Raw genomic sequence first — 27,830 nt, 5'->3', positions numbered from 1 at the left:
TGGCATCTGTGCAGTTGCTCCACCACCTCCCTGAGGCCAGCTCAGACTTACATTCATACTCCTCCGGAGAAAAATATAGAAGTAGAGGTCAAACGGCTCTACTTGAGGGTTTTTTCTTTTTATTGTTTTCATAATTATTACACATGCTAAAATCACATAGAGTGGTTATTCCAACTCTGCTCTGACTCTACCACGAGGCAGGTGGGAACTATAGGGGTCACTTGATTTGTGTGGCCTCTGAGGCTATCTAGACGTGAGGGGTTAGAGGTAGGCAGGTTAGCAAAGCCCCAAGAATCCTTTACATAGTACACCTTTACCAGCAGTAACTTGTATCTTTAAGGACTTCCTCCTCCTTCATTTTTCTTTCCCTCCTGAATCTTCCCATTTCCCTGCCTGTGGCCCCTTGAACCTCTTCCATGTCTGCCCCTTATGGTTCTCGACTAACATGATGAAGGAAATTTTTCCTTGTCCCAGTCTCCCATCCTTGGAACTAATCTACTCAGCATGCACTAACATGGAAGCAGCTTGATTTAGGTCTGCCTAGGGGAAAGGGAGGCTCCAGTTCCCACTGTGGCTTAGCTCCTAGGAGGGGAGTTGAGGTGCTGATGAGAAGGATGTGAAGGGGAAAAGATGCTAACTGAAGTGAAACGTTTGTAACCAGTGGAACAGGGTATATGCCCCACCACTGGGCACCCTACTCTGAAGGCATTCCCCTCCCTCCCACATTATCAGGGGTCCCTCTCTCAACCTCAAATCCTCTTGCTCTTCAACCTCGTAGGGAAGGCATAGGTACTGATCAAGATACTGGCTGTGTCTCCAGGGGAAAATGGTCCACCCTTAGACAAGTGGCTGCCTATTAAATTCTTCATCTTGCCTATGTTCCTTGTGCCTCTACAATGACAATGGCTTGAGGGGCTGGAATAAATAATGTACAAGGGTTGAACCTGCCTCTATGAGAGGCTAGTGGAACAAAGAGACAAAGACACAGGGGAGTCAGAGCTGTGGAAAAGGAGAGGGAAGGGAGCAGAGTGTGAGGAGAGGGTAAGGCTGGTTATTCAGGAGCTGGGATCCTTTTTCCTTTTCTGGAATCGCCGGAACTTGCCCTGAATAGCAAGGGCAGCCTTCTCTGTTTCTGGTGCCGTCAGATCAATGTCAATCTCCTCCTCCTCATCCTCGGTCTTCTTGGCACTCCCAGCTTTCCCTGCAGACAGTTGAGAGTTTCATTAATGAGGAAAGGGCCCCAGCCTTTTCCCCAGGCCCCAAATACAGTGGTTAAAGTCCACTTTCTGCTTAGACTCTGTTTGGGCCTCCAACCTTTGCTAGGACACAGAATGTCTAATAATCTCCTAGGAGCTTGAGTCAGGGTACCTGGGCTGAGAATTAGTTATAGTAATTACTCAGGAGCTTTGCAACTCTTAAACCAAGATGACAAATGTCTTCTGTCATCACTTATTCCTAAATGCTTCCTTGGTGGCTCAGTGGTAAAGAATCCGCCTGCCAATGTAGGAGACACCAGTTTGATCCCTGGGTTGGGAAGATCCCCTGGAGAAGGAAATGGCAACCCAATCCAATATTCTTGCCTGGGAAATCCCATGGACAGAGGAGCCTGGTGGGATACAGTCCATGGAGTCGCAAAGAGTCAGACATGACTTAGCGACTAAACAACAATTCAGAGTACCAGAGTGCACTCTCTTTCCCCAGCTTTCTCTCAAGTTCTGATTGAGACAGAGTCTGGGATTATTTGATGTGTTTCTTCCTGTCACTGTGTGCCTGTTTCCAGGCATTCCAGAGCCAGTTTCTAAAATCAAAGAGTAAATAGTGGTAGGTTTACTTCTTAGGAAAAAAGTAGAAGGAAGCCTATAGATATAGTGGTCTTAAACTAGTGCTTTGTTTCACTTATTACATTCTTATTCCTGTTACATCTGACTTTAGGAGCTTCCAGATTTACAGCTCTACTTGTTTTCATGTCCTTATATTTACCTGCTCTATAAACTTCCTAGCCCATCCCCACTCACCCTTTTCCTCAGGACCAGGTGCCTGGTTGGTTGCTGGAGATGTTTTGGTGTTAAGCTGGAAACGAAAAATCAGAATAAAGTATTAAGGTACCATCCCCTTAGAATCACCATCATAATTTTCAAGTCCTCCTATTACCAAGTACATCTCTTAGCCTTTTGAAGAAGTGAGTCTTGAGATCAGACAGAGGGAGAAAAATCAACAAAATTTATTCAAAAAGTATTTGTTGCTAAGGAGATCGTAGAGGACAAAAGAGGAAAAACCTGCCCTCGTTGAATTTGCATTCTAGGATTTAGATAGACAAATGAATAAACAAAACTATTATTATGTTATTATGGACTTCCTACTGGTACAGTGATTAAGAATCTGAGTTGAGGGGGAAGCAGGTGAGATCCCTGCTTGGGAGCTAGGATCCCACATGCCTGTGGCAAAAAAACAGAACATAAACAACAGAAGCAATATTATAACAAAGTCAATAAAGATTTTAGAAATGGTCCACATCAAAAAGAATCTTTTAGAAAATTATTATTATGTTAAACGGTGAGGAGTGCTATAGACCAAAGACAGGGAAGGGAGGTAGTGAATGCCAGGTGGGAATGGAGAAATACAGTTGTACACAGAGTGGTCAGGAAAACCCTCTCTGAAAGGTGGCATCTGAGCCAAGAGCTGAAGGAGATAAGGCAGTAAGGCCTATGGATGGAGGACAAGAGCTTTCAAGGGGTGGAAGTGTCAGGGGAAGCACACTGACTGAAACTGCCCACCCTCGCCCGACACCATAGTAGCCATGTGTGTGAGTTATTTTATAACAGGAGGTCCCAGCAAAGAACACGGAACTAATAAGCCACCACCAATAGGAAGAGTTCAGTAAAGGTCAAAAGTCAACACCATGTGTCCTTCCACCTCCCAGAATCCTTCTTGCTGGCATCCATCTTGGCTGAGCAATGCGTGTCCCACCAGGAAGGACCCTGAGTCAGAATGATTGGCCAAAGACAACCTGGAAACTAATCCCATCACCATAAAACCTGAGACTGGGAGCCACGTGGCAGAGCAGTTCTCCTGGGTTCCCTTACCCCACTGCTCTCTTCCCGGGGTTCCCTTTCCAATAAAGCCTGTTGCTTTATCAGCTCATGTGTCTCCTCAGACAATTAATTTCTGAGTGTTAGATGAGAGCCCACTCTCGGGCCCTGAAAGGGGTCCCCCCTCCTGAAACAGCAGTGTCACTAGCCTGTTTGAGGAACAGCAAGAAGCCAATGTACCTGGAGTGCAGAGGAGGAAGAAAGAGGAACAACAGATGGAGATGAGATCAGAAATGACTGGGAGTGCAGGCAGACCATGCTGGGCCTTGGAAGTCATTTTAAGAAGCTTGACTTTTACCATAAGAGGGAGGAGAAGCCATTAGAGACCTTCAATTTGCACATAAGGGGCATTAGGGAGGAAGCAGAACAATCTGCTAAGCGATTATTGCAGAAGACCAGGCAGGAGATAACGGTTGCTTGGATCAACAAGGTGGAGGTGAAAATGGTGAGCTCAGTCACCCATCGTGTTTGACTCTTTGCCACCCCGTGGACTGTAGCCTGCCAGGCTCGTGTCCAGGCAAAAATACTGGCGTGGGTTCCATATCCTACTCCAGGGGGTCTTCCAAACCCAGGGATCGAACCTGCTTCTTACATAGAGGCTGGCAGACTCTTTACCACTAGCGCCACCTGGGAAGCCTGTGGAAGCGGTGAATAGTAGCTCAACTCTGGTATACAGTTGTCTCTCAGTACCGCAAGGGCTGGGTTCCAGGACCACCGAGGATACAAAAACCCATGGATGCGCACGTCTGTATAAAATGGCGTAATGTTTGCACATAACCTATGCACATCCTTCCACATATTTTAAATCATCTCTAGATTACTTATAATATCTAATACAATGTAAGTGTTCTATAAATAGTTGCAGCAAATTCAACTTTTGCTTTTGGGGATTTTCTGGAATTTTTATAAAAATATCTTCAATCCTCAGTTGATTGAATCCACGGGTGTGGAACCCTCAGACACTATTTTCGAGCTACCACTAAAGTGATTGGTTGATTGGATAAGTGGCACTGTGAGACAGGAGTCAAGCATGACTCCACAGTTTTAGGGCTGAGGAAATGAAAAACAATGGAATTGCCATTTTCTGAAATGAAGAAGACAGCAGGGAGAGCAGGTATTAGGGAAAAGATCCGGGGATTTGTTTTTGGACAAGCTTGACATGCTTACGGAAGTATCCAGCATTTGCTTTGATACACTGTTGAATAACTCATTTGAATAATAAGTTAAAGAGAAGGCCTTGGCCCAGAGATATAAATTAGGCAATTATTAACATGTGGTTAGTATTTAAGCCATGAGACTGAGTGAGATCACCAAGGAAGTGAGTTTGAATAAAGAAGAGAACAGGGTCAAATCCTAGGGCACTCCAGTGATCAGAGGGTATAGAAATGACAAAATGTCAATAAAAAAATTAAGAAGAAGCCAGGAGAAAAGCCAGGAGATTACAGTACTTGAGAAGCCACACAGAGAAACTATCTCATGGAGACGAGAGTGATTGTGTCAAATTCTGCATGTAGGCCTAGTAAAATAAGGATCAAGGATTGACCACGGGTTTTGCTATGGGGAGATCACTGGTGACAGTAACAAGAGAAGTTACAGTCGAGAAAGGGAGGAAAAATCTGATTTAGTGTGTTCCTAAGAGAAAAGGAGGACAGGCATTAAAGCTGCAGATATAGAAGGAGTTCCAAAGAAATAAGAATGGGGGCTGTGGCTTGAGGGGAACATGGGGTCATGAGAAGATTTTAAGACAGCAGAAGTTACAGAATCTTTGCTTTGTGGAAATAATCCATTAAAGAAGGAGGAGAGAAAGAGCAGGAGAAAGGGGGAAAGATTCAGCGCATGAGTAGGGGGTGGCCTTGAATAGGAGCTAAGAACAGATCATCCAGAGTAACTGGAGGGGAAGCAGAGCCACAAGAGCCCAGATACAACGGGGGGGAACATTTTCAAGGTCTCTTTTAATTGCTTCTGTATCTGAAGTAAAATAGGTAACAAGGTGATCCTTCAAGAGGCAAGAAGAGGTACTGAAGGAGGAGGGCAGAGGAGAAGGGATGAAATACTCATCTAGGAGAGGAGGAAAGTGAGTGGATTAGGAAACAGTAATAAGATTTCTGGGAAGCATTAAGGCCCCTCACAAGACCAAGTTCATGAATACGAAGTGAGATTTGTCAATTCGTATGTGTGCTTCTTTCCAGCCTCTCTGCTCAGATGGAGAGTTAGATGTAACATAATAGAAACTCCCCTTCCTCAGAATCTTAGCAATAGAACTGCTTCATCTGGTCATTCCTCAGTCTCAAGGTACAATTCATCTTGAAACAGTCACTCCTGTAAGCTTCTGGGTCCCCGTAGAGTTTGTTTATTTCACAATTTTGAATACTTGATATTTTCAAAATACAGAAACTGGTTGCTTTCAAAAATGTTTTCTCATCTCGTCCTTGGGAGAGCTCAATGGAGTATAAAATATTATCGCTCATTTTATAGATGCAAATCTTTGTTAAATGACTGCCAGATATAAGGGTTCTACTTTAGAAAGCTGATAGAACCCAGTTTATGTTATGCTGTTGTTCAGTCGCTAAGCTGAGTCTGACTCCTTGCGACCCCATGGACTGCAGCACGCCAGGTTTCCTGGTCCTTCACCATCTCCCAGAGCTTGCTCATACTCATATCCATTGAATCAGTGATGCCATCCAATCATCTCATCCTCTGTCACCTCCTCCTCCTGCCCTCAATCTTTCCCAGCATCAGGGTCTTTTCCAATGAGTAGGCTCTTCGCATCAGGTAGCCAAAGTATCAGAGCTTCAGCTTCAGCATCAGTCCTTCCAATGAATAATCAGGGTTGATTTCCATTAGGATTGACTGGTTTGATCTTCTTGCTGTCCAAGAGATTCTCAAGAATCTTCTCCACCAACACAGTTTCAAAGCATCAATTCTGTAGATTATGCTGTTTCCACCCTATTTTTATCAATACTTATCACAGACTTATATTTGAGTTTAGCAGTGTTCTATACATGAAAAGGGTATAAAAGAAGCACAACATTTATTCATTCAACAAATATATCACTGCACAGTATATGCCAATTACTGTTCTAGACATTAGGGATACAGAAATGAGCAAAATTATTAATAAGTCCCTGAACTCATTAAACAATTATGCCAGTTAGTGACAAGCGCCAAGAAGGAAAATAAAACAGAGTAGTCTAGGAAGGCCTCTCTGATGAGTGACATAGAGGTTTGAATGACATATAAGAGCCTTGCGGGCAGATGAAGCAACAAGTGGAAAGTCACTGAGGCAGATTTTGTGCCTAGTGTGTTAAGGGAAGAGTAAGAAAATCAGCACGTCTGGAGTTGAGTGAGAAAGGGAGAGAGTATAGAAAATAAAGTTGGGTAGGTGATAGAGTATGAATGTCTTTGGACCAGGGAAAAGATTAGATTTTTTTCCTTTTTCTTACTCATTTATTTTGGGCTGCCCTAGATCTTCATGCAGTATGTGGGCTTTCTCTAGTTGTGGCAAGCAGGGATTACTCTCTAGTTGCAGTGCATGGGCTTCTCAGGGCAGTGGCTTCTCTTGTCGCAGAGCACAGTCTAGAGTGTGCAGTCTCAGCAGCTGTGGCATACAGGCTTAGTTGCCCGCAGCATGTGGAATCTTCCCAGACCAGAGATTGAACCCATGTCTCCTGCATTGGCAAGCAGATTCCCAACCACTGGACCACCAGGGAAGTCCTGGATTTTTTCTGAGTTGACGAAAAGGCATCACAAGGTTTGATGCTGAAGGAAACATGGTCTGACGTGTTTTTAAAGGATCACTGACTGTGGGGTGGAGAACAGATTAGAGAGAGGCAAGAAAGAAAGAGGGGAAACAATTATGAGGATCTTACAAGTCAGATCGTGGGCATTTGGACCAGGGTGGTAGTAAGAGAGGTGATAAGACTTGAGACAATTTTCATGGTAGAATAAGTTGGATTTGTTGATGGATGTGTGAATAAAGATAGCTCTTTCAAAGAGTTCTGCTTTAAAGAGACCCAGAGAAATTGGACAGTAGCCGAGATAGGATGTGGGGTCATGGGAATGATTTAGTAGAGAAGGAAAACCTGATGGTGCAGAGACAGAAGTCGTAAGTACTACAGTGATCTTGAATAGGCAAAAGGAAATGGATCTAGTGCACAAGTAAATAGGTTGGCCTTAAACAGAGCTATGGACAGTTTATCCACAATATAGGAATGAAGACACAGAATAGGGGTAAAGATGGAAGAAAGGTGGCAAGAGTAACGGGAATGTATGAAAGTTCTCTTCTGATTGTTTCTATTTTCTCAGTGACACAGGCACACTTGTCAGCTAAGAGTGAAGAAGGGGCAGAAAGTATTTAAGATTTGAGGAGAGAGGTGACTGAGTGAAATAGTCATCAAAGTTGAGAGTGAACGACTGGTGAAATGTGGCAGGACAACCAGGCAGCCCTAAGGACTCACTTGAAGTTAATGGGCATAGATTTAAAGTAAAAGCAGTCAAGATGGTGTCCCTATCTTCCAGGCTGAGCGAGCAAATTGGACAGGTTCCCAAATAATACTTCTCAGTCATTTATTATGTCCCAAACCCTATCCCATATCATCCTCTGAAATCTCTGAGATGTCATCCTGTTTTACAGGTGAGGAAACAGGCTTAGAGACACTAAAAATTTTGCCCAAGTTCAAGCCACACTTCTAGAAAACAGTGAAACTTGCTCTGGGACCCAGGCAGACTGACTCCACACTTTTAACCACTGTACTACGTCCCCAAGATCGAATACAGTCACACGCTGACACAAATATGCCAATATATTAACAATTACTGAGGCTAGGTGGAACGGATACAGATGTGCATTGAACAATTCTTTCAACTCTGACAAATTTTTCTAATAAAAAGTTAGAGGGAAATAAGAAAATAACAGTTTGGGATTTCCTTGGTGGTAAAGAATCTGCCTTGCAATGCAGGGGGTGCAGGCTTCATCTCTGGTCGGGGACCTAAGATTCTACACGACATGGAACAACTAAGCCCAGAAGCCACAACTTCTGAGCCCACATGCTCCATGCATCACAACAAAGATCCCGAGTGCCACAACTAAGACTCAATGAAGCCAAACAAATAAATAGTTTTTAAAAAAGAAAATAAAGTAAAACAAAGATTATGATTATAAAACACTGATGCTGTACTGTATTTGATAGGGAAAGTGTCTTTAAAAGTAAATTACAAATTTAAGAATTGTTAGGTAGATGGACAATCCCAGCCTTTTGGATATTAAAATGTGGGGCCAAACTAAGATTGCTTTATTGACCATATGTGATTTTATTTATTTACTTATTTGGCTCCGTCAGGTCTTCATTGCAGCACGTGTGATCTTTTGTTGAGGTTCACAGGCTCTAGTAGTTCCTACTCAGGGACTCCGCAGCGAGAGGGCTTCAGTAGTTGTGGCATGCTGATTTAGCTGCTCCCAGGCATGTGGGATCTTAGCTTCCAGACCAAGGACTGAATGAACCCATGTCCCCTGCATTGCAAGGCACCTTCTTAACCACTGGACCACCAGGGTTAAGATGTGATTTTCAAAGGATACACTGGTCACATCTACACTGCTTTTTCAAGTCTTGTGATTTATTTGTGCTTTCCTAACATCTTGTAACGGAGAAGGTGATGGCACCCCACTCCAGTACTCTTCCCTGGAAAATCCCATGGACGGAGGGGCCTGGTGGGCTGCAGTCCATGGGGTCACTAAGAGTCAGACATGACTGAGCGACTTCACTTTATTTTTTCACTTTCATGCACTGGAGAAGGAAATGGCAACCCACTCCAGTGTTCTTGCCTGGAGAATCCCAGGGATGGGGGAGCCTGGTGGGCTGCCATCTATGGGGTTGCACACAGTCGGACACGACTAAAGCGACTTAGCAGCAGCAGCGGCAACATCTTGTAAAGTACTGGAGATAGCAGACAGTTATAAAATAACTATCTAATTTTTAAATTATTTTTTAAATTTTATGTAAGTATAGTTGATTTACAATGTGTTAATTTTTGCTCTAATGTTTTTGAAAGGAGATTATAAGTTGATATGGTCCAATTTTTATAGAAGATATAAATTGCTTATCTATGTATATGTACATTTTTATTTAAAAATCTGGAAGAACATGCACAAAATTGTTCCCCAAACCCTATAGAATTCCTCCTTGTCCCCCTTTGACAAAAGAAAAAAAAAGGTTTCACAAGAGGAAGGGTTATTCCTGAGACTCTTGGGAGACTGGCCACTCAATACTCTTTCTTTTCCCATGGTTTTCCTGTCTTCCTACAGTAAAATTTTTTTCACATGATCAATATAATGATCCAGTAGTTAGCTAGGTGACACTTTCCATGATGCCACAGTGTCATCACAAGAGGTCTATCCACACTGAAAAGCATGACATGGATGGGGTGTTTAGTAACAGGATAACATTCAATAGTCCAGACAAGAGGGTCACAGGTCTAGAGGCAAGTTCTATAGTCCCACGATCTCTGACTTCAAATCCTACTTTCTCTATTACCAGCAAATCTCCGAATCTGATCCTTGCTTTAACTATTATCCCTCTCTCCCTCCCTGTCTCTCTCTAAGCCCATTCCCTTAATCTACCAATTCTTTTCTCTCATCCCTCTCCTTTGGAGGAAAATCTGGACTCCAATTCTAAATATCTCCCTTCAAGTAGCTGTCTCTTCCTCTACAGCTAACCTTGAGAATCCACTAAGCAGGAGTATGTATCGGGACTGAACCACACAGGCCACCCCTTTCCCTCTGCCTGGGCAGCTGTTGCCTTCCTGAGTCTCTCCTGAGATTACTGACCCTGGAATGGAGCCATGGCACAGCAGCTGTCTGGTCACCCAGGGCTTCTCAGCTCTATTTGACTTAAATTTATGACAGGTCACTGGGGAGAGCAGAAAAGGGTTCTAAAAAGGAGAAGAAAACCCCTATTACTCACAATCCTCCTTGAAATCTCTCTCATACCTTCTACTAAAACGTAATATGTTAGAGCTTCAACTTGCCCCTCCTCCCTGCACCCTCTGCAGCCAGTTCTCAAAATAGCTGCTTCAAACACTCTGGGTTTCTGGATTTAGTGGTTAGTGATTTGGTGCGGTGTGGGGGTTGGGGGCAGTTAAATCACAAGTTGTTAGCTCCCACCCTCTACATCATACTCAGCCCTTTACTGGTCTCTGGTCCCTGCCCTAACCCTCCTGTGTATCTCCTAGAAACTCAGTAATTTTAGGTGAATAAAGATCCTCTAGTTCATCTATCTGGAAGCCATCAGATTAACCATATTTTAGGCAAACCAAGGAGGCAGGGAGGTCCACTCTATGTGAATCACATGCTCTATGAGCGTCTCTCACAAAACCTTACACCTGCAGAGGATCGAGTCTAACCCACAAGAGCTGTGACAGGTGAGTGAGTGTTTCTCAGCTGTTCTCTCTCTCAGCCTCTCATTCTGGCCAGGTATGGATTACTCTCAGATGCTCTTCTACTTCTTTCAATACTGAGCTCCTCTGATCTCAGAAATAATGACAGTTAAATTGCTTAGCAAATCCTTCCATGTCCTTGTAGAACCCATCTCGGGGAACTGGAGGGAATCAAAAGACTTTAGAATGCCACGCTACCTCATCTTCTCACCCAACCTCATCTTAAGGCTTCCCTGGTGGTTCGGATGGTAAAGGACCTGCCTGCAATGCAGGAGACCCAAGTTTGATCCCTCAGTTGGTAAGATACCCTGGAGAAGGGAATGGCAACCCACTCCAGTATTCTTACCTGGGAAATCCCATGGACAGAGGACCCTGGTGGGCTACAGTCCATGGGGTCGCAAAGAGTCAAACACGACTGAGCAACCTTCACTTCATTAGCTCATCTAATTAAAAATCATATATATATATATATATATATATATATATAATACTTTGTACCAGTCACTTTTCTAAGTACTTTAACACGTTGAATTCTTACAATATAACACATTGAATTCTTACCCTATAAGATAGGTAATGTTACTAGTCTCACTTTACAGATAAGAAAACTAAGGTCCAGAAGAGGTTAATTAACTTACCCAGATGTTCAAGCTGGTTTTAGAAAATGCAGAGGAACCAGAGATCAAATTGCCAACATCCACTGGATCATGGAAAAAGCAAGAGAGTTCCAGAAAAACATCTATTTCTGCTTTATTGACTATGCCAAAGCCTTTGACTGTGTGGATCACAATAAACTGTGGAAAATTCTGAAAGAGATGGGAATACCAGACCACCTGACCTGCCTCTTGAGAAATCTGTATGCAGATCAGGAAGCAACAGTTAGAACTGGACATGGAACAACAGACTGGTTCCAAATAGGAAAAGGAGTACATCAAGGCTGTATATTGTCACCCTGCTTATTTAACTTATATGCAGAGTATATCATGAGAAATGCTGGGCTGGAGGAAGCACAAGCTGGAATCAAAATTGTCAGGAGAAATATCAATAACCTCAGATATGCAGATGACACCACCCTTATGGCAGAAAGTGAAGAGGAACTAGAAAGCCTCTTGATGAAAGTGAAAGAGGAGAGTGAAAAAGTTGGCTTAAAGCTCAACATTCAGAAAACAAAGATCATGACATCTGGTCCCATCACTTCATGGGAAATAGATGGGGAAACAGTGTCAGACTATTTTTTTGGGCTCCAAAATCACTGCAGATGGTGATTGCAGCCATGAAATTAAAAGACACTTGCTCCTTGGAAGGAAAGTTATGACCAACCTAGATAGCATATTGAAAAGCAGAGATATTACTTTGCCAACAAAGGTCGGTCTAGTCAAGGCTATGGTTTTTCCAGTGGTTATGTATGGATGTGAGAGTTGGACTGAGTGCCGAAGAATTGATGCTTTTGAACTGTGGTGTTAGAGAAGACTTTTGAGAGTCCCTTGGACTGCAAGGAGACCCAGCCAGTCCATCCTAAAGGAGATCAGTCCTGGGTGTTCATTGGAAGGACTGATGCTGAAGCTGAAACTCCAATACTTTGGCCACCTCATCATAGAGTTGACTCATTGGAAAAGACCCTGATGCTGGGAGGGATTGGGGGCAGGAGGAGAAGGGGACGACTGAGGATGAGATGGTTGGATGGCATCACCGACTCGATGGACATGAATCTGAGTGAACTCCGGGAGTTGGTGATGGACAGGGAGTCCTGGAGTGCTGCGATTCATGGGGTAGAAAAGAGTTGGACACAACTGAGCGACTGAACTGAACTGAACTGACTGAAGGTCATATAGCTAAGAAGTAGCAAAGACAGGATTTGAACCAAGACAGTCCAACTCCAGAGTCCACCCTCTTGAACAATATGCTATGCTATATCCCAGTCTCCAGCCAAAGACATAAGCGTGTGTATGCATGTGGTACACACATACCACATGAGAAGCATGTCCAACGTGAAACTAACTTAATTAGACAAGTTCTCCCGCACAGCAGAGCAATCCCTGGGTAAGAAGGAAAGTCCTAGGGATCATGACTTCCTTCCATTTCCAGAGTTAGACAGCTGTATTCAAAACTACTCTCTCAATCCATAGTCCCCAACAGTTTCTTGGTATACACTCTAGAGCAGGGGTCCCCAACTTCCAGATCCAATGCCTGATGATCTGAGGTGGAACTGATGTAATAATAATAGAAATAAAGTGCACGATAAATGTGATACACTTGAATCATCCCCACCACCACCCCCACTCCCCTCAACCCCTGGTCTGTGGACAAATGATCTTCCATGAAACCAGTCCTTGGTGCCAGAAAGGCTGAAGACCACCATTCTACAGGGCCCCGTCCTCCCAGGACGGGGAGAGCTCATTCGTAATTTAAGAATCTGACCCAAGACCATGCCTACTGATTCAGATTCCTACTCTGAGAGTTGAGCTAACCACACTGACTCTGGTTTCCATCTTCTAAAAAATATATATATACAATTTAAAAAATATTTATGTATTTGGCTGGGCCTTAGTTGCAGCATGCAGGGTCTTTAGTTGTGGCATGTGGGATCTAGTTCCCTGACCAGGGACAGAACCTGGGTCCCCTGCTTTGGGAGTTTAGAGTCTTAGCTACAGGACCGCCAGGGAAGTTCTTGGCTTTCATTTTAATGTTTGCTCAGTGGGCCTCCTGACACACACCAGGCTAGCCCCTGGGGGTTAGCCGTAGCCTGTTTGTGTGTTCTTCACTCCCAGGGAGATGCTAGCCTTTCAGATTCTGAGAATTCCATGTGCAGGATCAACCTACTGGTTTCCATTCCAAATGACTCCCTTGCGTCCACTGAAGCCTGTTACTCCAAGCTTCTAGCAAGCTGAAGCTTGGTTCAGTTGCACCTCACTGTGCACAGAAGACTAAATGTTTCTTACTTCTCAAAACACACCAAACACTAATTAGCAACTACGAGGCCCATCAACTCTTGTTTTTCCCTAGAGGGCCCTCATTTCTTTCCCTGCCTTCCTTCCTGTATTCCCTTTTTCCTCACCTCTGGGCCTGACGTGTTCCAATGTTCCATTCGATCATCTTGGCAGTAGCTGCCAATTCCCCATGAGTAACTTTTGTTTCCTCTGCTGTTCAAAGTTGTGGACTTCCCCTTCCTGTGGGGAAGGAGGAGAAGAAGAGGCCTGCTGGCTTAGGAGTCTTTTGTCTTCAGGCATTGAGACTGCAGAGAGAGGTATGACATAGCAACGTCCTCCCTTTCCCCACCCCACACCTCTTTCCAGGGCATTTATCAGCGTTCAGATGATGTCTTGTCCTTCCATTTGAGTTTTAGAGCCTATTCCCCTTTTCTCCTTCTCAAGAAGCTTTACAATCAATGTTCCTCACTTATAAATAAAACCTTGTCCTTTCTCTAAGACAAAAAAAAAAAAGCCTTCATCAATTTGAATTCCTTCTCCAGCCACCACTAGAGTGAAAAGAATCAGATCTAGGACCAACCCTGGAGGAACCTCAATATTGAAAGCTTAGGGTGATCCATTCATAATAGTGCTAGAATGATTGGCTGCTGCTGCTGCTGCTAAGTCACTTCAGTCGTGTCTGACTCTGTGCGACCCCATAGACGGCAGCCCACCAGGCTCCCCCTGTCCCTGGGATTCTCCAGGCAAGAACACTGGAGTGGGTTGCCATTTCCTTCTCCGATACAATGAAGTGAAAAGAAGTGAAGTTGCTCAGTCATGTCCAACTCTTTGCGACCCCATGGACTGCAGCCTACCAGGCTCCTCCATCCATGGGATTTTTCTAGGGAAGAGTACTGGAGTGGGGTGTCATTGCCTTCGCTAGCCATGTACAAAAAACCTCAATCTATACTTTGCACCTTATACAATAATTAACTTGAAATGAATATAAAACCTAAACCTGTAAAACTTCTAGAAGAAAATACAGGAAAAAAATCTTTGCAACCTTGGGTTAGGCAAAGATTTCTTAGATACGCCAAAAGCACAATCTATAAGAGAAAAAAATTATAAATTGGACTTTGTCAAAATTAAAAATTGCTCTGAGACTTCCCTGGCAGTCCACTGGTTAAGACTCAATGCTTCGTATAGCACATGGAACTCTGCTCAATGAGACGTGGCAGCCTGGATGGGAGTGGGGCTTGGGGTAGAATGGATACATGTATAGGCATGGCTGAGTCCCTTCACTGTTCTGAAACTATCACACCATTGTTTGTTAATCAACTACACCCCATATAAAAAAAAAAGTTAAGGAAAAAAAAAAGAAGACAATGTTTCCACTACAACAGGCACAAGTTCCATCCCTGCTTGATGTATTAAGATCCAACATGCCTGCTTGGCATGGCCAAAAAATACACACACACACACACACACACACACACACATATATTTAAAACTGCTCTTTGAAAGACACTTCTAAGAGAATGAAGAGACAAACCTCAGACTGGAAAAAGTATTTGCAAATCAAAAATCTGATAAAGGACTTGTATCCAGTATATATAAAGAACTTTCAAATATCCATAATACGAATACAATTTGTAAAAAGGACAAGATGTTTGGACACTTCACCAAAGAGATGCATGGATGACAAATACGCACGTGAAAATTTGTATAACATCATTAGTCACTTGAGAAATTCACACTAACACCACAATTAGATCTCATTATATACCTAATTCCCTGGAGAAGGAAATGGCAACCCACTCCAGTACTCTTGCCTGGAAAATCCCATGGAAGGAGGAACCTGGTAGGCTGCAGTCCATGGGGTCGAGAAGAGTCAGACACAACTGAGTGACTTCACTTTCACTTTTCACTTTCATGCTTTGGAGAAGGAAATGGCAACCCATTGCAGTGTTCTCGCCTGGAGAATCCCAGGGACGGGGGAGCCTGGTGGGCTGCCGTCTATGGGGTCGCACAGAGTCGGACACGACTGAAGAGTCTTAGCAGCAGCAGCATATACCTAATCAGAATTTTTGTTATTGTTGTTTTGGGTTTTTGTTTGTTTTGTTTATGACAATACCATGTGCTGGCAAAGATACAGAGTGTCTGGAATTCTCAGACATTGCTGGGAATGCAAGACGGTATACCTACTGTGGTAGTTTCTTTTTTTTTTTTTTTTTTCATTTATTTTTTGGCCACAGCATATGGCATGTGGGAGCTAAGTTCCCTGACCAGGGATCAAACCCGTGCCCCCCGCAGTGGAAGTGTGGAGTCGTCCTAACCACTGGACCACCAGGGAAGTTCCTGCGGCAGTTTCTTAAAGTGACGTCACTCAGTCGTGTCCAACTCTTTGCGACTCCATGGACTGTAGCCTACCAGGCTCCTCAGTCCATGGAATTCTCCAGGCAAGAGTACTGGAGTGGGTTGCCATTTCCTTCTCCAGGGGATCTCCCCGACCCAGGGATCGAACCCGGGTCTCCCACATTCCAGGCAGACGCTTTAACCTCTGACCCACCTTAGGGAGTATCGGTAGTTTCTTAAGGATACATTTATCATATAGCCCAACAATCCTACTCCCAGGTATCTACTCAAGTGAAATTAAAACTTATGTCTACATGTAAACTTGTTAAGTGAATGTTTATAATGACTTTACCTGTAATCATCAAAAAGTATAAACAATCAAATGTCCCTTAACTGAGGAATGGATAAACAAACTGTAATACATCCATACAGTGTAATACTACTCAGCAATTAAAGAAGGAATGAACCATGGACACACACAACAGGGACGAACTTCAAAGGCATTATGCTACGTGAAGGAAGCCAGACCCAAAAGGACACACACATACTGTAGGATTCCAGTTATGTGACATTTCTCGTAAAGGAAAAACTCTAGGGACAGCAGGCAGACCCGCAACTACCAAGGGCTGAGGGGTGACTGTAGAGGGGGCTGGGGGAATTTGGGGATGATGGAACTGCATATATCTTGATTGTACACAAAAATTTATATAGCATGAAAATTTGTATAACATCATTATGATGAACGGTGGTGTTTATATGACTATTTGTTAAAATTCACAGAACTATACTCTGATAAGGCTACATTTTACTTCAAGTAAATTAGACTTTATTTTTTTATTAAGGGAGATAAAAAGGTTAAGAAGAGGTCAAGAAGCTAGCAAAGACTGAGAGAAACGGAGTAGAAAGGTGACTGGGGTGGGGGTGAGGGCCAGGATCTCTCACGTCTCTCTTCTTTTCATAACTGGGCTCCTCAACACATTCACTGTTTCCATTTCCTTACGTCCCACACACTCCCCAGCCCACTTCAACCTAGCTTCTACTCCTTCTCCACTGAAACTGCTCTTTAGGAAACCAAAGTTCTTTGTAATAGTAAATCAAATGCAAAGTTTCAGCTCCACTTGGCTTGACCTCTTGAAGCATTCAGCAGTGTTAATCATTTCACCTTTCTTGACACACATTCTTTCCGTGGCTCCTGGGAAAACAAACAGTTTTTCCTGTTTGTTTGTTTTTTTTTCTTTCTGGACACTTCTGCCAACATTTAAGTATTGGAGGCTCTCAAGGTTTGGGTCTAGGCTCTCTTCTGTTCTCTTTTCCCAGATGATCGTATATGTTCCTATGACTTCAGTTTATCATTTATACCAGAACCATCCAACAGAACAAAGTTGGGCAAACTACTGCTGACTACTAAATCTGGTCTGCAGCCTGTTTTCCTAAATAAAGTTTTACTGGACCACAGGCATGCCCTTGTTTGCGTGTTGTTTGTGGCTGCTTTGGCACCACAATAGCAGAGTTGAGTAACTGCAACAGAGACCACATGGCCCACAAAGCCCAAAATTATTTGCTACCTGGCCCATTACAGGAAAAGTTTGCAGACCCCTGCAATGGAACTTTTTGCAATAATAGAAGTATTTTGAAATGATAGAGTGCCATCTAATATATGGCACTCCCTAGACACAAGGGGCTACTGAATATTTAGAAATGTGGCTAGTGCAACTGAGGAATAAAATTTAGAATTTTTAATAACTTAATAATTATTATTAATAATTAAACCATATTCAACACTGCAGAATGCGACTGAGGACTCAAATGTACAACCTCCCTTTGTTATCCAAAAAGGATTGGTTTTAGGATCCCCAAGGATATCAAAATCCACAGATGCTCAAATCCCTTATATAAAGTGGCACAGTACAGTTGGCTCTCCATGGGTTCTGCCCTCTTAGATTCAGAAATCTGATCCGCTGTTGGTGGAGCCTCTGGATGTAGAGGGCAGACCACATACCTCTACCCCAAACCTCTCCTCCGAGCTTTAAAACGTCTCCACTTGAGTGTTTTATGGAAACTCCAAACTCTTCAGTTTCAGACTAAATTCATACTCGTACCTACCCAACCTAGCCCTCTGCAATATTTCCCATTTCATCCAATTGTACAAGCCAGAAACCCACAAATTGTTTTTGATACCTTTCCTTCCTTTATATTGCATATCCAAATTCAACAGTAAGTCCTGTTAACTTTATTTACCAAACCCCTCTTAATCCCTTCACTTCTCCCACTGTTACTACCCTAAGACAGCTGTTTCTTATGTAGACCACCTTAAGAGCCCAGGTGTTAGCAATGCTCCTAAGACAGAGATGAAAATTCTTAACATTGTCTAAAAGGCCCAACATCGTGCAGGCTCTGATGCCTCAGTAGCCTCGTCTCTGTTCCTTTCCGCCTCGATACCTTGACGCGCGGTTCTCTCACCCCTGTTCCCCTTTTACCTAGTTAATTCCTATTCTTCAGAGCTCTCCTCAAGAATTGCTTCTTCCAGGAAGCTTTTCTAAGTGCCCCCAGACTAGGCTAGGTCCCTCATTATGTTTTCATAGCATCTAGTATTTCTCCTTGATAGTACTTTTTATTAACGTAATTACATATTAATTTAGTGGTTAGATACTGAATGTCTCCCTCATCTCAGTGTGAACTTCTGTGAGGGTAGTGGCAATATCTATCTTATTCACTCTTGTACTCCCAGGGTCTAGAACAATGCCTTTACACACGATATATACTCAGTATTTGTCTCCTTTTCAGTCTAACACTTTAAAAAAATATTTATGTATTTGGCTGAGTCAGGTCTTAGTTGCAGCACGCAGAATCCTCAGTGTGTCCTGTGGGACTTTTCACTGCGGCACACAGGCTCTAGCTGTGGGCCTCGGGCTTAGTCGCTCTGTGGCATGTGGGATCTTAGTTCCTTAACCAGGGATCGAACCCACAATCCCTGCATTACAAGACAAATTCTTAACCACGGGACCACCAGGTAAGTCCCCAACTAGCATTTGTTGAAAGAATGAAGGGAGCTCCAACTCTGCTCTATTTGCCACCACACCTAGCTTTCTAAAATCTGTTTCCAGATAGCTGAGGGCCTCATTTTGTAGTGGTTCAGAAATAGTGAAGCTAGGTCATTGGTTTTCCTCACTTCAGCGGATTTACCTGAAAAAGAGCTGAGGGTGAAGGGGAAGAACTTCTCTAGAGGTATATTTCATATTACTTGTATTATGGTTATTGTGTGCTTGTCTTACCTCCCTTTCCCCACTTTCACCACCCCACCAGAGCCCACTTCCTTGAAAGCACGGTCCATTCATTTGTGTATCACTAGCAGTAACTGCAACCTATACCTTGCACATAGTAGGTACTCAATAGATATTTGATTACATGAATTAAACTTTTCTTAAGCCTCAAATTCCTGGTGGAAGCAGTATGTCATATCAGGTAGAGTTAGACAGATCTGGGTCCATACCCTGGATCTGAATTGACTGTCCCAGCTCTGCCATTCCTAGCTGTGTGACATTGGGAAGGCAGTTAGCCTTGCTGTGCTCAGATCTCTCATCTGAAGAAGAGAAATATTTATCCTAAAAGGTAAAAAGAACCAGAAAAATGTATGTAAAATGTCTAGTCCATATGAACATAAATAGTTATTATTCTGAAGTAAGGTAACTCTGGGTTGAATGTAAGGACAGGTCAAGTTACTAGGGTGTTGCATGATTCAAGTCCTGGAATGAAACAGCAGAGCTTTCCACGGAGTAGATCTTCACGAAGTGGGCCTGAAGAAAGAAGAGAATACCTGGGATGGCTCTAAAGGCCCTGGAGGCTTATTCTGGTACAAAAGGAGTTTCATAACTGATCTCTTTTTACTCTAAACTAACCCTGGAAATCACAATCTCCCTATCTTCCCAATGCCTGACCCAAAAAGGCTGACAAGGGCTCTAAACCTTTGGTAAAGGGTCCAACAACAGACTGCTTGGATAGAAATTGTATTCTGTACAGCCCCTACCCATGTCTGGAGTCCTGGAGCCTGCTGGAACCAGTCCCAGGTCAGGGGTGTACAAGAGGAGAGCTCCAGTAGAGTACCTCCAACAATGTTCATGTTTTACTTCAAAGAACCCTTAGACACAAACACACTGTTTGCTTTTTTTCCTTTCCTTTTTTTTTTTTTTGAGTTATAGACCACAGGTGGGTGATTAGTGCTCAGGAGCAAATAAACCACGTCTCTTTGATCAAGTTCTTTCATCCATCTACGTATCACAAAGATGTTTGTGGAAATATACTCCTTGCCTCAGAGGACAGTTTGGTTAGTATTGTCTTGGCAAAGCACCTAAAAACAGTCAAAATGGTAGCAACTTAGGTGCTGTTTCCTTGCTACCACTGTTGGGAAATAGGCACCCTATAACTCTAGGCCCTACTTGCCCCACCCCCTTCCTAGGCTGCAATTCTTCCTTTCTTAGTCTCTTTCATCATCAGTGGTGTTGCCACAGCAACCACTGTCACAGGGAAGAGGCAAGACAGTGTCACCCGCTCTGCTCCAAGCAGCAAGTTAAAACTAACCATAGGAAAGTAAACGACCCAGATTTTCCCATACTCCTCATCCTACTGGCGTCTTTCAAGAGGTATCACAGGTTGTTAGCAGCAGCGACAGACAGGAACAAAGGAGCATCTCATCATACCTGGGCAACAGGTACCCTGCTTTTGCATGATATAACTTGGATGCTGGGCAAATGAAAGCATGTTATACACACATTATAATACTGTTAGAATCACGTAATCCAGATGAATAGGCACAAGGGCTTAGAATCCTGTCCTACAGTCCAGGGCAGAGAACTCTAAAAAGGGACTGAATCCTAAAAATCCCAGATATGAATCCCAGACACCTCTTTCTTGCCTGAGTATTGACATAAATCCTAGGCTGTGTAAGCTCCGTTTGCTTTAGAGGCACAGAAAGGGAAGAGAGACAGGGTTAGTGCATCTGCTTTCAAGGGGTGACAGAGAGACTTCAGCCCCCCAGAGACCCTTCTATCCCTGTTGACATGTTCCCCCCCCAATGTGAAATGAAGTTCACTGCTAAAGATCCTTAGAAAGGCCTTTGGGATCCCCTGGTGCCCCTGAAAGACCCCAGACTGCTGTTTTTGGAGCACCGTTGGAACTGTTTCAATTCTTTCAGTGTAGCAACCAGCTGCAGTCCTCAAACAGCTTCAGAAACACTTTCTCAAGGTCACCCTCAAGATTATAACAGGAAAAGAACTACGAATCCTAACTCCCAGTTCTACATACACATCTTCTTTTCCTAACATAAGGCGTATAACTCAAATACCTTATAGCTCGGGTGCCTCCTAAGACAGGAATAGAATCTAAGCAGTCCGAGCTCCCAAGCCCCTGGTCTGTCCTTCCCCATTCAGCCACCCCACCTCTGTTTCCTGGAATAGCAGTAGCCCCCACCGGAGTCAGGCACAATTCCTTGTTTATGCCAGCTCATGGTACGCAGTGAGTCAAAGGCCCCGGCCCGTTTCCCCTCAGCATGGACTGCCACAATTTAATGAGTGTTATTTGTGGTGCTTTGCGCACAGCTTGGAACTGTGCCTTCACCCCATACTGAGGGAAGGGGGTGGGGGAGAGAGAGTAGTGCCAAAGCATCACTTATTACTATAATCTTCAATGTGCATCCTACCCATGGCGTTAATGTCCCAAAATAAACGTATTAATCCCACCACAGCCTACAAAGCAAACACGCAGCTGGAGGGCTTCACGTGGGAGGGAGGCACCACCAAGGACACCGGAACAGTAAATGGCGCCTCTTTTCCCTGGATGGGGGGCTGGGAAACCTAGGTGGGCCTGCCTTCTGGTGTCAGCCTGGAATTGAGCAGTCGTCAGGCTTCAAGGAGGAGAATGTGATAAGGTCCAGGCACCTGCAGAGATGCAGATTTCTTAGAGAAAGTGGTTTTGGATCTGCTTCTGGCTTGGCTTACTCCTGCAGGTAAAATAATCCTGGGCAAGTCAAGCCATTTTGAGCAGCAAGTTTGGAGTATGGATTTAGACAATTATGCACTTAGTATTGATCACTTACTTTGCCAGCCTAATACATTCTTCTTCCCCTCTTCTAGATTTCTCCTCCAGAAGCCACTATACTCTCTTTGGAAGTCGAGTGGCCAAATAAAGGAGGACTGTTCAGCATCTGTTTGATCATCAAGTACAGCAATTTTACTTAAATACCCACTTTTCAGCACTGGGTCCTCCAAGTCAAATATGTTAGAGTTAGCAGAATTGGTCATTCCTTTCTTCTCTGAAAGAAAACCTCTCCTTCTGGTCCTTGATGCTCTACACTTAAGGAAATAAATGATGGACACCAGGAGCTAAAAATGCATGAAAAGAGGGCCTCCGGGCTTCCCCTTCCCTTGATTCCTATTAACTTACCTACTCCACTTCAGCACATTCATTGCACACATTTTTAAGGTGATGAGGCATCTCAAGGAAGAACAGTGCTTTCATTCCTATGTTGGTCTCTCCTCTCTCTCTATTCTCTTATTCAGGATTTACTAAATCATCCTGCTTAGATTTCCTATATAAGGTATTTGTAGTATTGTCGTTCAAAGTTGCATGCAGACTTCATGTCACTCTATCACTGGGGTCACACACTAAGTCTTAGGGAGAGCTCTCTGGGGATAAGAAGGCAGTCGTCTGAGCCCACAGTTGACTCTAATGCAGAGGTTTGGGCCTCAGTTTCCTTGTCTGCACAATGAGAAGACTGGACCAGATGACCTTTAGGGCTCCTTAATGAATCTGAAATTATATCACTAAAATGTTTTGATATATTATTTGAGATTTTCTTGATGAAAAATATTACCTGTATTTCTTCTAGAAAGATTTTTGCAAAACTAAGCTTATTTTTTCCCATGATAACATAGACTCATGAAAGATAATTTGGAACTACAGGAAAACAGAAAGAAAACAGGAGGAGACATTTATAGAATCACTACCTTGAAAAGACAGTTATTAACCTGATCCTTCTTCCTCCACTGCATCTGCAAGCCTATACCCATCATTTTGTTCAGGGTTAAGACCCTCCACGGACAGATATGAAAGACTGTATGTTTGCATATTTGGACTTCAGCCACATTACTTATGGATACCTGACCCTAAAGAGACTTGATATTCTAAAGTGTAACTGATCACAGCTGCAGCTTAGGAAAAAGAGTCATCTATATTCCTGGGTCACAGGATGACAAAGTCATCCACTTGGACCATCCAGAGAGTCTCCTGCTCAAGCAGCCAAAGTCGATGACCTGGATGGATGACTAAGAGGAGCAAATTCTAGAACCAAGTTATGGTTTCTCTTTCTTTAGAAGACAGATATTTCTAGAGGTAGAAAGGTTTCTAATATCAAGTTTTTCTGTTTTATATATCCAATATAATTGTCATCATAATTAAATACAATGAGAAAGAGAGAGAAACTTGGATTTCCCCCAAGTCCCTACCAGGTTCCCTAACAACTGGTTCACAGAAGATATAACAGAATGATGTCACTCTGATCAAACTTACACTGTGGAAAAGGCTTGTAGACTCAGACAGATATGCACAGGAAGAAGAATGTGATCCCCAAAGTGTGATATGTTATGTTAGTCACTCAGTCATGTCTGACTCTTTGTGACCTCATGGACTTTAGCCCACCAGGTTCCTCTCTCCATGGGATTTTCCAGGCAAGAATACTGTAGTGGGTTGCCATATTCCCCTCTAGGGGATCTTCCCAACTCAGGGATTGAACCCAGGTCTCCTGCATTGCAGGCAGATTCTTTACCATGTTCCATTCCTATTACCGAGGAAGACAGCAAGCAGAATAATAAAGGAGGGAGTACTGGTTCTAGTGAGGTTTCTAACTGATCTGTCCCTTGCTCCGTCCCCTGCCAGCCTGGGGACAGACACTATGGGGCAGACACCATGGGACTAGTTATCAGACCTCCATAACCTTTGTTTCAACAGAATGACTGCTGGACCAAGGGATTCCTCCAGCTGGGCTTTTTTACACTTGAGAAGTGCAACAGGATCACAGAAAAACTTTCAAGTGTGCTTTAAGCAGCCAGCTACACCATATGAGAAGGGATTATAGGAAAGAGCCCTCAGGGACTGGATGCATCTCCCATTCCCATTCTTCACCGAAACTGGCAAAAAGTTATTAAACTATAAGAGACAGGCTGATTGTCAGCAATCAAGTCCTGCCGGCAGCTGTGAATGCAGACAAGCTGGAGATGAGCCTGCGGCTCCTCTGCGCATGAGCACACACACTCACAGGGAAATGCTCTGCTGCAGTACTGAGTGACAGCAAAGAGCCAGGAAGGCAAAGTGTAACCAGAGACCCTCCCCAGCAGTGCCACCAGGACCCTACACTTTTCCTCTAGGTCTGGAGACCACCTTCCGCTCCCAATTTTTGCTCTTCATTTGAAATGAGAATCTCTTAAAGAGATCCCAAATCCTCTTATTTCATGCAGTTTCTCTGAAGCAAGAAAATAAGCAGGTAGAGGAGGTGAAGCTTACATAAGATTCAGAGTGCACAGGGCTTTCCTGGCTAGAACTCAGCCTGAAATAGGAGACCCCTGGGGCTGGGCTGAGAGAAATAAAGGAGCTTGGAGTCTCCCTGGAGCTTCAGAGCTCTGGGCAAAACTTCCGCTTTTCATCATAACTTTTACAGGAGGAAGAAAACAGGCTGGGTCTTGGCCTCGATGGAATTCAAGGCCCTTTGGGGATCTGGTTCAGAGACAGTTAGTCTCTGTGAAAGCCCAGGTAGCTGTTTCTGGATTTCATAAATACTCATCCCTGAAGTCGGGCTCAGCTCCGTATTAGGGGGCAACTTTGACGGCTAAATTGATAGTTAGAGCCAGATCACGCTGACAGCCTGGACGTCTGGGCAGCCCTGCAGACAACGGATGGTTACTTCCCATTCAAGGATCCTACTCTCACCATTCTACTTGGGTTCCTGATTGAGGCTAGCCAAGTACAGCCGCTAAGTCCAGACTTGATGTTCCCCTCAAACACCAAATTGCTTTCCTTGACACTGCTTTGTGACAGTTTTGTCACTCCACCAAATACCGCTCTAAATCCCAGCCTCTGTAGCATATTCTACAAAAAGGCTGTGCACTTCCCCTTAAAAGCACAGACTAACCATACATCTTTGTGTCGGCATAGCCCTCAGATCACAAAACCCCAGGGGATGGCTTGAATTGCAACTTTCAGATTTAGAAACACTGGAGGGGGCATTGAACTCTAGACCTTAGTGAAAAGAGGAAATGGAAAAACCTCTCCTCTCATATTAGAGCTGAAAGAAGCAAAAGGAAAGAAGATTGAATCTTTTTTTTTTTCTTCCTTTTCTTTCTGAAAGGCTGCTGTAATCACAGTCACAACTATCTGAGGGACAGGAAACCACTTTAGCTCATCTGCAGCCCCCAGACTAGCTGGATTTTCCAGGATGAATTTAGTGGACATGGCAACCAACACACAGTAGTTGGTACTAATTGGCTCCCTGGGTGACAGCTTTTGGTAGCCAGCAGAGCTCTTGCTAAAGATGAAGATCTAAGCTGAGACCTCGGCTCCAGCATCCTGCCCCTTCACTGATCTGTATTCTTGAGAATTCTCAAGCTAGTTTTTCTGAAACACTCTAAAATAAATGCTTTTAAGTTAAAATTTTAAACAGAGAGAGAGAGAGAATAGCTAACATAGATTGAGTGCCTACTCTGTGCCGGGTACTAAGTACTTGGCATATAACATCTCATTTAATCATTAGAACAACCAGTATTACCCCCATTTTGCAGATAAAACACTGAAGCAGAGAAAGGTTTAGTAAACTTGCCTAAGGCCACATAGTAAGTAGTAGAGCTGGGATCTGGCATATAGATGAGAAGTTGGATTTAACACAGGATCCTGGGTTCTAGGAAAGGGGTTGCCAAGACCAAGCCTGTGATGTCACTGCCCATACTGACTTCACTCAGAAAGGAAGATCCTTGTCTCTGGATGCCTGCAAATGCAGTCAAACAATGGCACAGGTCTTTTTCCCAGTTTCTGTTTTGACCCTCACAGATGGACAGTGTTCTCTGAATAGAGGAAATCACAGTTAATGGACTGGGTCTGGCTCAGATGACCACGGAGCCTCAGGATGTAACAAGCACTGCAGAGGGAGGTCTATTCTTGAAGGGGACATCTCCCCAGGAGCCGGACAGGCCTCCACTACAAGGCTTCTGAATGTCAGAAATGGTCCTTCCAACAGTTGGCTCTTGATTGAATGAATGGAGGGTGGGATGTCACCTTCCTAAAAGGGGCAAAGTGGCCACCTCAGGGGCCGAAGGCTGGAGTTCTCGGCTGAATGCTACCTAAGGAGTGTAAAAGCAATACAGCCCTAGGAGGACAGAAGTGAACGGTTTTCTCAGAAGTCAGGGGAGTGAAGGGAAGCCCGAGTAACCTCGGAGCAGTAAAACAGATGCAGAGAGGCGCATCCTGAGGGTAAGATTTATAACCAGAGACCTCAGCCTCCCTCCATTCTACACTCGATTCCAGTCCCCCCAAATCGACACCCTCAGTCGGGAAACTTAAAGCCCCCCTTTTCCAATCGCTCCCAGCGCCTGGATACGGGAGCTTTACCAGAGAAGCAGGTGGGCGCCCCGGGAGGATTCTCCGCGGATGTGGACTACAGCACCCTCCCGAGCCGCCCTGGGACACGCGAGCCGCGGCCTCCCAGCGCCGCAGCCCTAGCCCGCAGCGGGGAGTCGAGCAGCGCCGCTCACCTCGCTCATCTCTGCGACCAGACGGGGCGCGCGGGGCGCGGCACGTGCAGGGGAGACAAAGGGCCCTCGGGTTGCACGGGCGACGGCAGCGAGTTACCGGGCTCTGAAGCTGGGTCCCCGCTGATGAGGCGGGGAGAGTCGGTGCAGAGAGCCGTTGTTCTAGTGCCCGCACCCCAGCTCCAAGCGCTCAGCTCCGCGCCGGGAGTCCCCTTCCGACCATGTCCTGTCAGAGTCGTGCGGTTAATCACCGCTGGCCCCACTTTTTATAGTCAGCGCCATACCCGCCTCCAAACCAACCAATAGGAGCTCTTCCTACCTCAGAGTGACAGCACCTCGTAACCAATGGTGGCAGGCTCAGAGGTCTGCTGCATTTCCAAACTAGGGTAAGACAGAGAGCGGGAAGGAGGGGGAGACCGTCGGGGGATGAGCGGATGGAAAATGAAGTAGGGGGAGCAAAGAAGGAAGGAATAGTATACGAAGGAAGGAAGGAGAGAAAGGGAAGGAAGGGGTGTGTGAGTTTGAGAAAGTGAAGAAAGAAGAGCTGGAAGGAAATCAAGAGGGTACATGTGAAGCCGGCAACAGTGAACTCAAAGGGTAAAGGGAAGAGATGTTGCAGATTAAGATTTAGTTATAGGATGGCAGTCTGAATAAGAGAATGGCGGAAAGGAGGAAGGGAAGGAGAGGGACAGAGAGACAGAGAGATGGAAGGGAACAGTGTTCTGTAGCAAAGAACAGGGAAAATTTTAAGTGCCTGATTCAGAAGATTTTATTCTTAGGAGTTGAAAGACATTTTCAGGTTCATAAATCCTACCTCCCACATAATGCAAAAAACCCTCTCCAGCAAAATGATGGTTCCCTAGGGTCCACTTGAATAGGTAGTGAGCTCCTCCAAAAGTTAATTTACAACTGTTTACTCATTCAATCTCAATCTGTCAGCACATCCTCCACTGTGCTCCACTGTGGTGGAGAAACTATAAATAAAAATTAAAATTAAAAATTAAAAGAAGAGAGACTTCTTATGACCTTACACCTTTTGTTGCTATTAAAATAGATTTCACTCAATATGCAAGTCCTATCTCTTAAAGTCTAACTTTTTTCTTCCTGCAATTCAGGTAGCAACCCATTTGGTGGTACATGTTTGAGTACCAAAACTAGCAAGTGGACTCTGCCCAGGTGTAGGGAGCAGATGTGAAAAACGAAGCCCACAGTCCAATCTATACAGATTATTTTTCAGGAAGATGGAACTTTACTAAATAGTCACT

The 27,830-nt window shown here is 44.2% G+C and overlaps 1 protein-coding gene across 1 annotated transcript; it reads right to left on the bottom strand.

Annotated features, from left to right (window-relative positions):
- Positions 1 to 177: 177 nt before the first annotated feature.
- Positions 178 to 26,810, bottom strand: PCP4L1 (Purkinje cell protein 4 like 1). The gene is made up of 3 exons (XM_005909217.3): positions 26,569 to 26,810; positions 2,016 to 2,070; positions 178 to 1,201 (listed from the first exon to the last, which is right to left on the bottom strand). The coding sequence occupies exons 1-3, from the start codon at positions 26,575 to 26,577 to the stop codon at positions 1,056 to 1,058; spliced, it is 210 nt and encodes a 69-aa protein (XP_005909279.1). The 5' UTR covers positions 26,578 to 26,810; the 3' UTR covers positions 178 to 1,055.
- Positions 26,811 to 27,830: the final 1,020 nt, after the last annotated feature.

Source organism: Bos mutus, chromosome 3 (assembly GCF_027580195.1).
Source record: "Bos mutus isolate GX-2022 chromosome 3, NWIPB_WYAK_1.1, whole genome shotgun sequence".
Taxonomy (NCBI): domain Eukaryota; kingdom Metazoa; phylum Chordata; class Mammalia; order Artiodactyla; family Bovidae; genus Bos; species Bos mutus.
Note: the sequence above shows the minus strand (reverse complement) of the source record. Positions and strands in the feature narration are given on the sequence as shown.

Excerpts from the sequence above, each read along its gene's own strand:
- PCP4L1 (XM_005909217.3), bottom strand. Across the intron at positions 1,202-2,015 it reads ACCTGGTCCTGAGGAAAAGG|GGAAAGCTGGGAGTGCCAAG; the intron begins GTGAGTGGGGAT and ends AACTGTCTGCAG.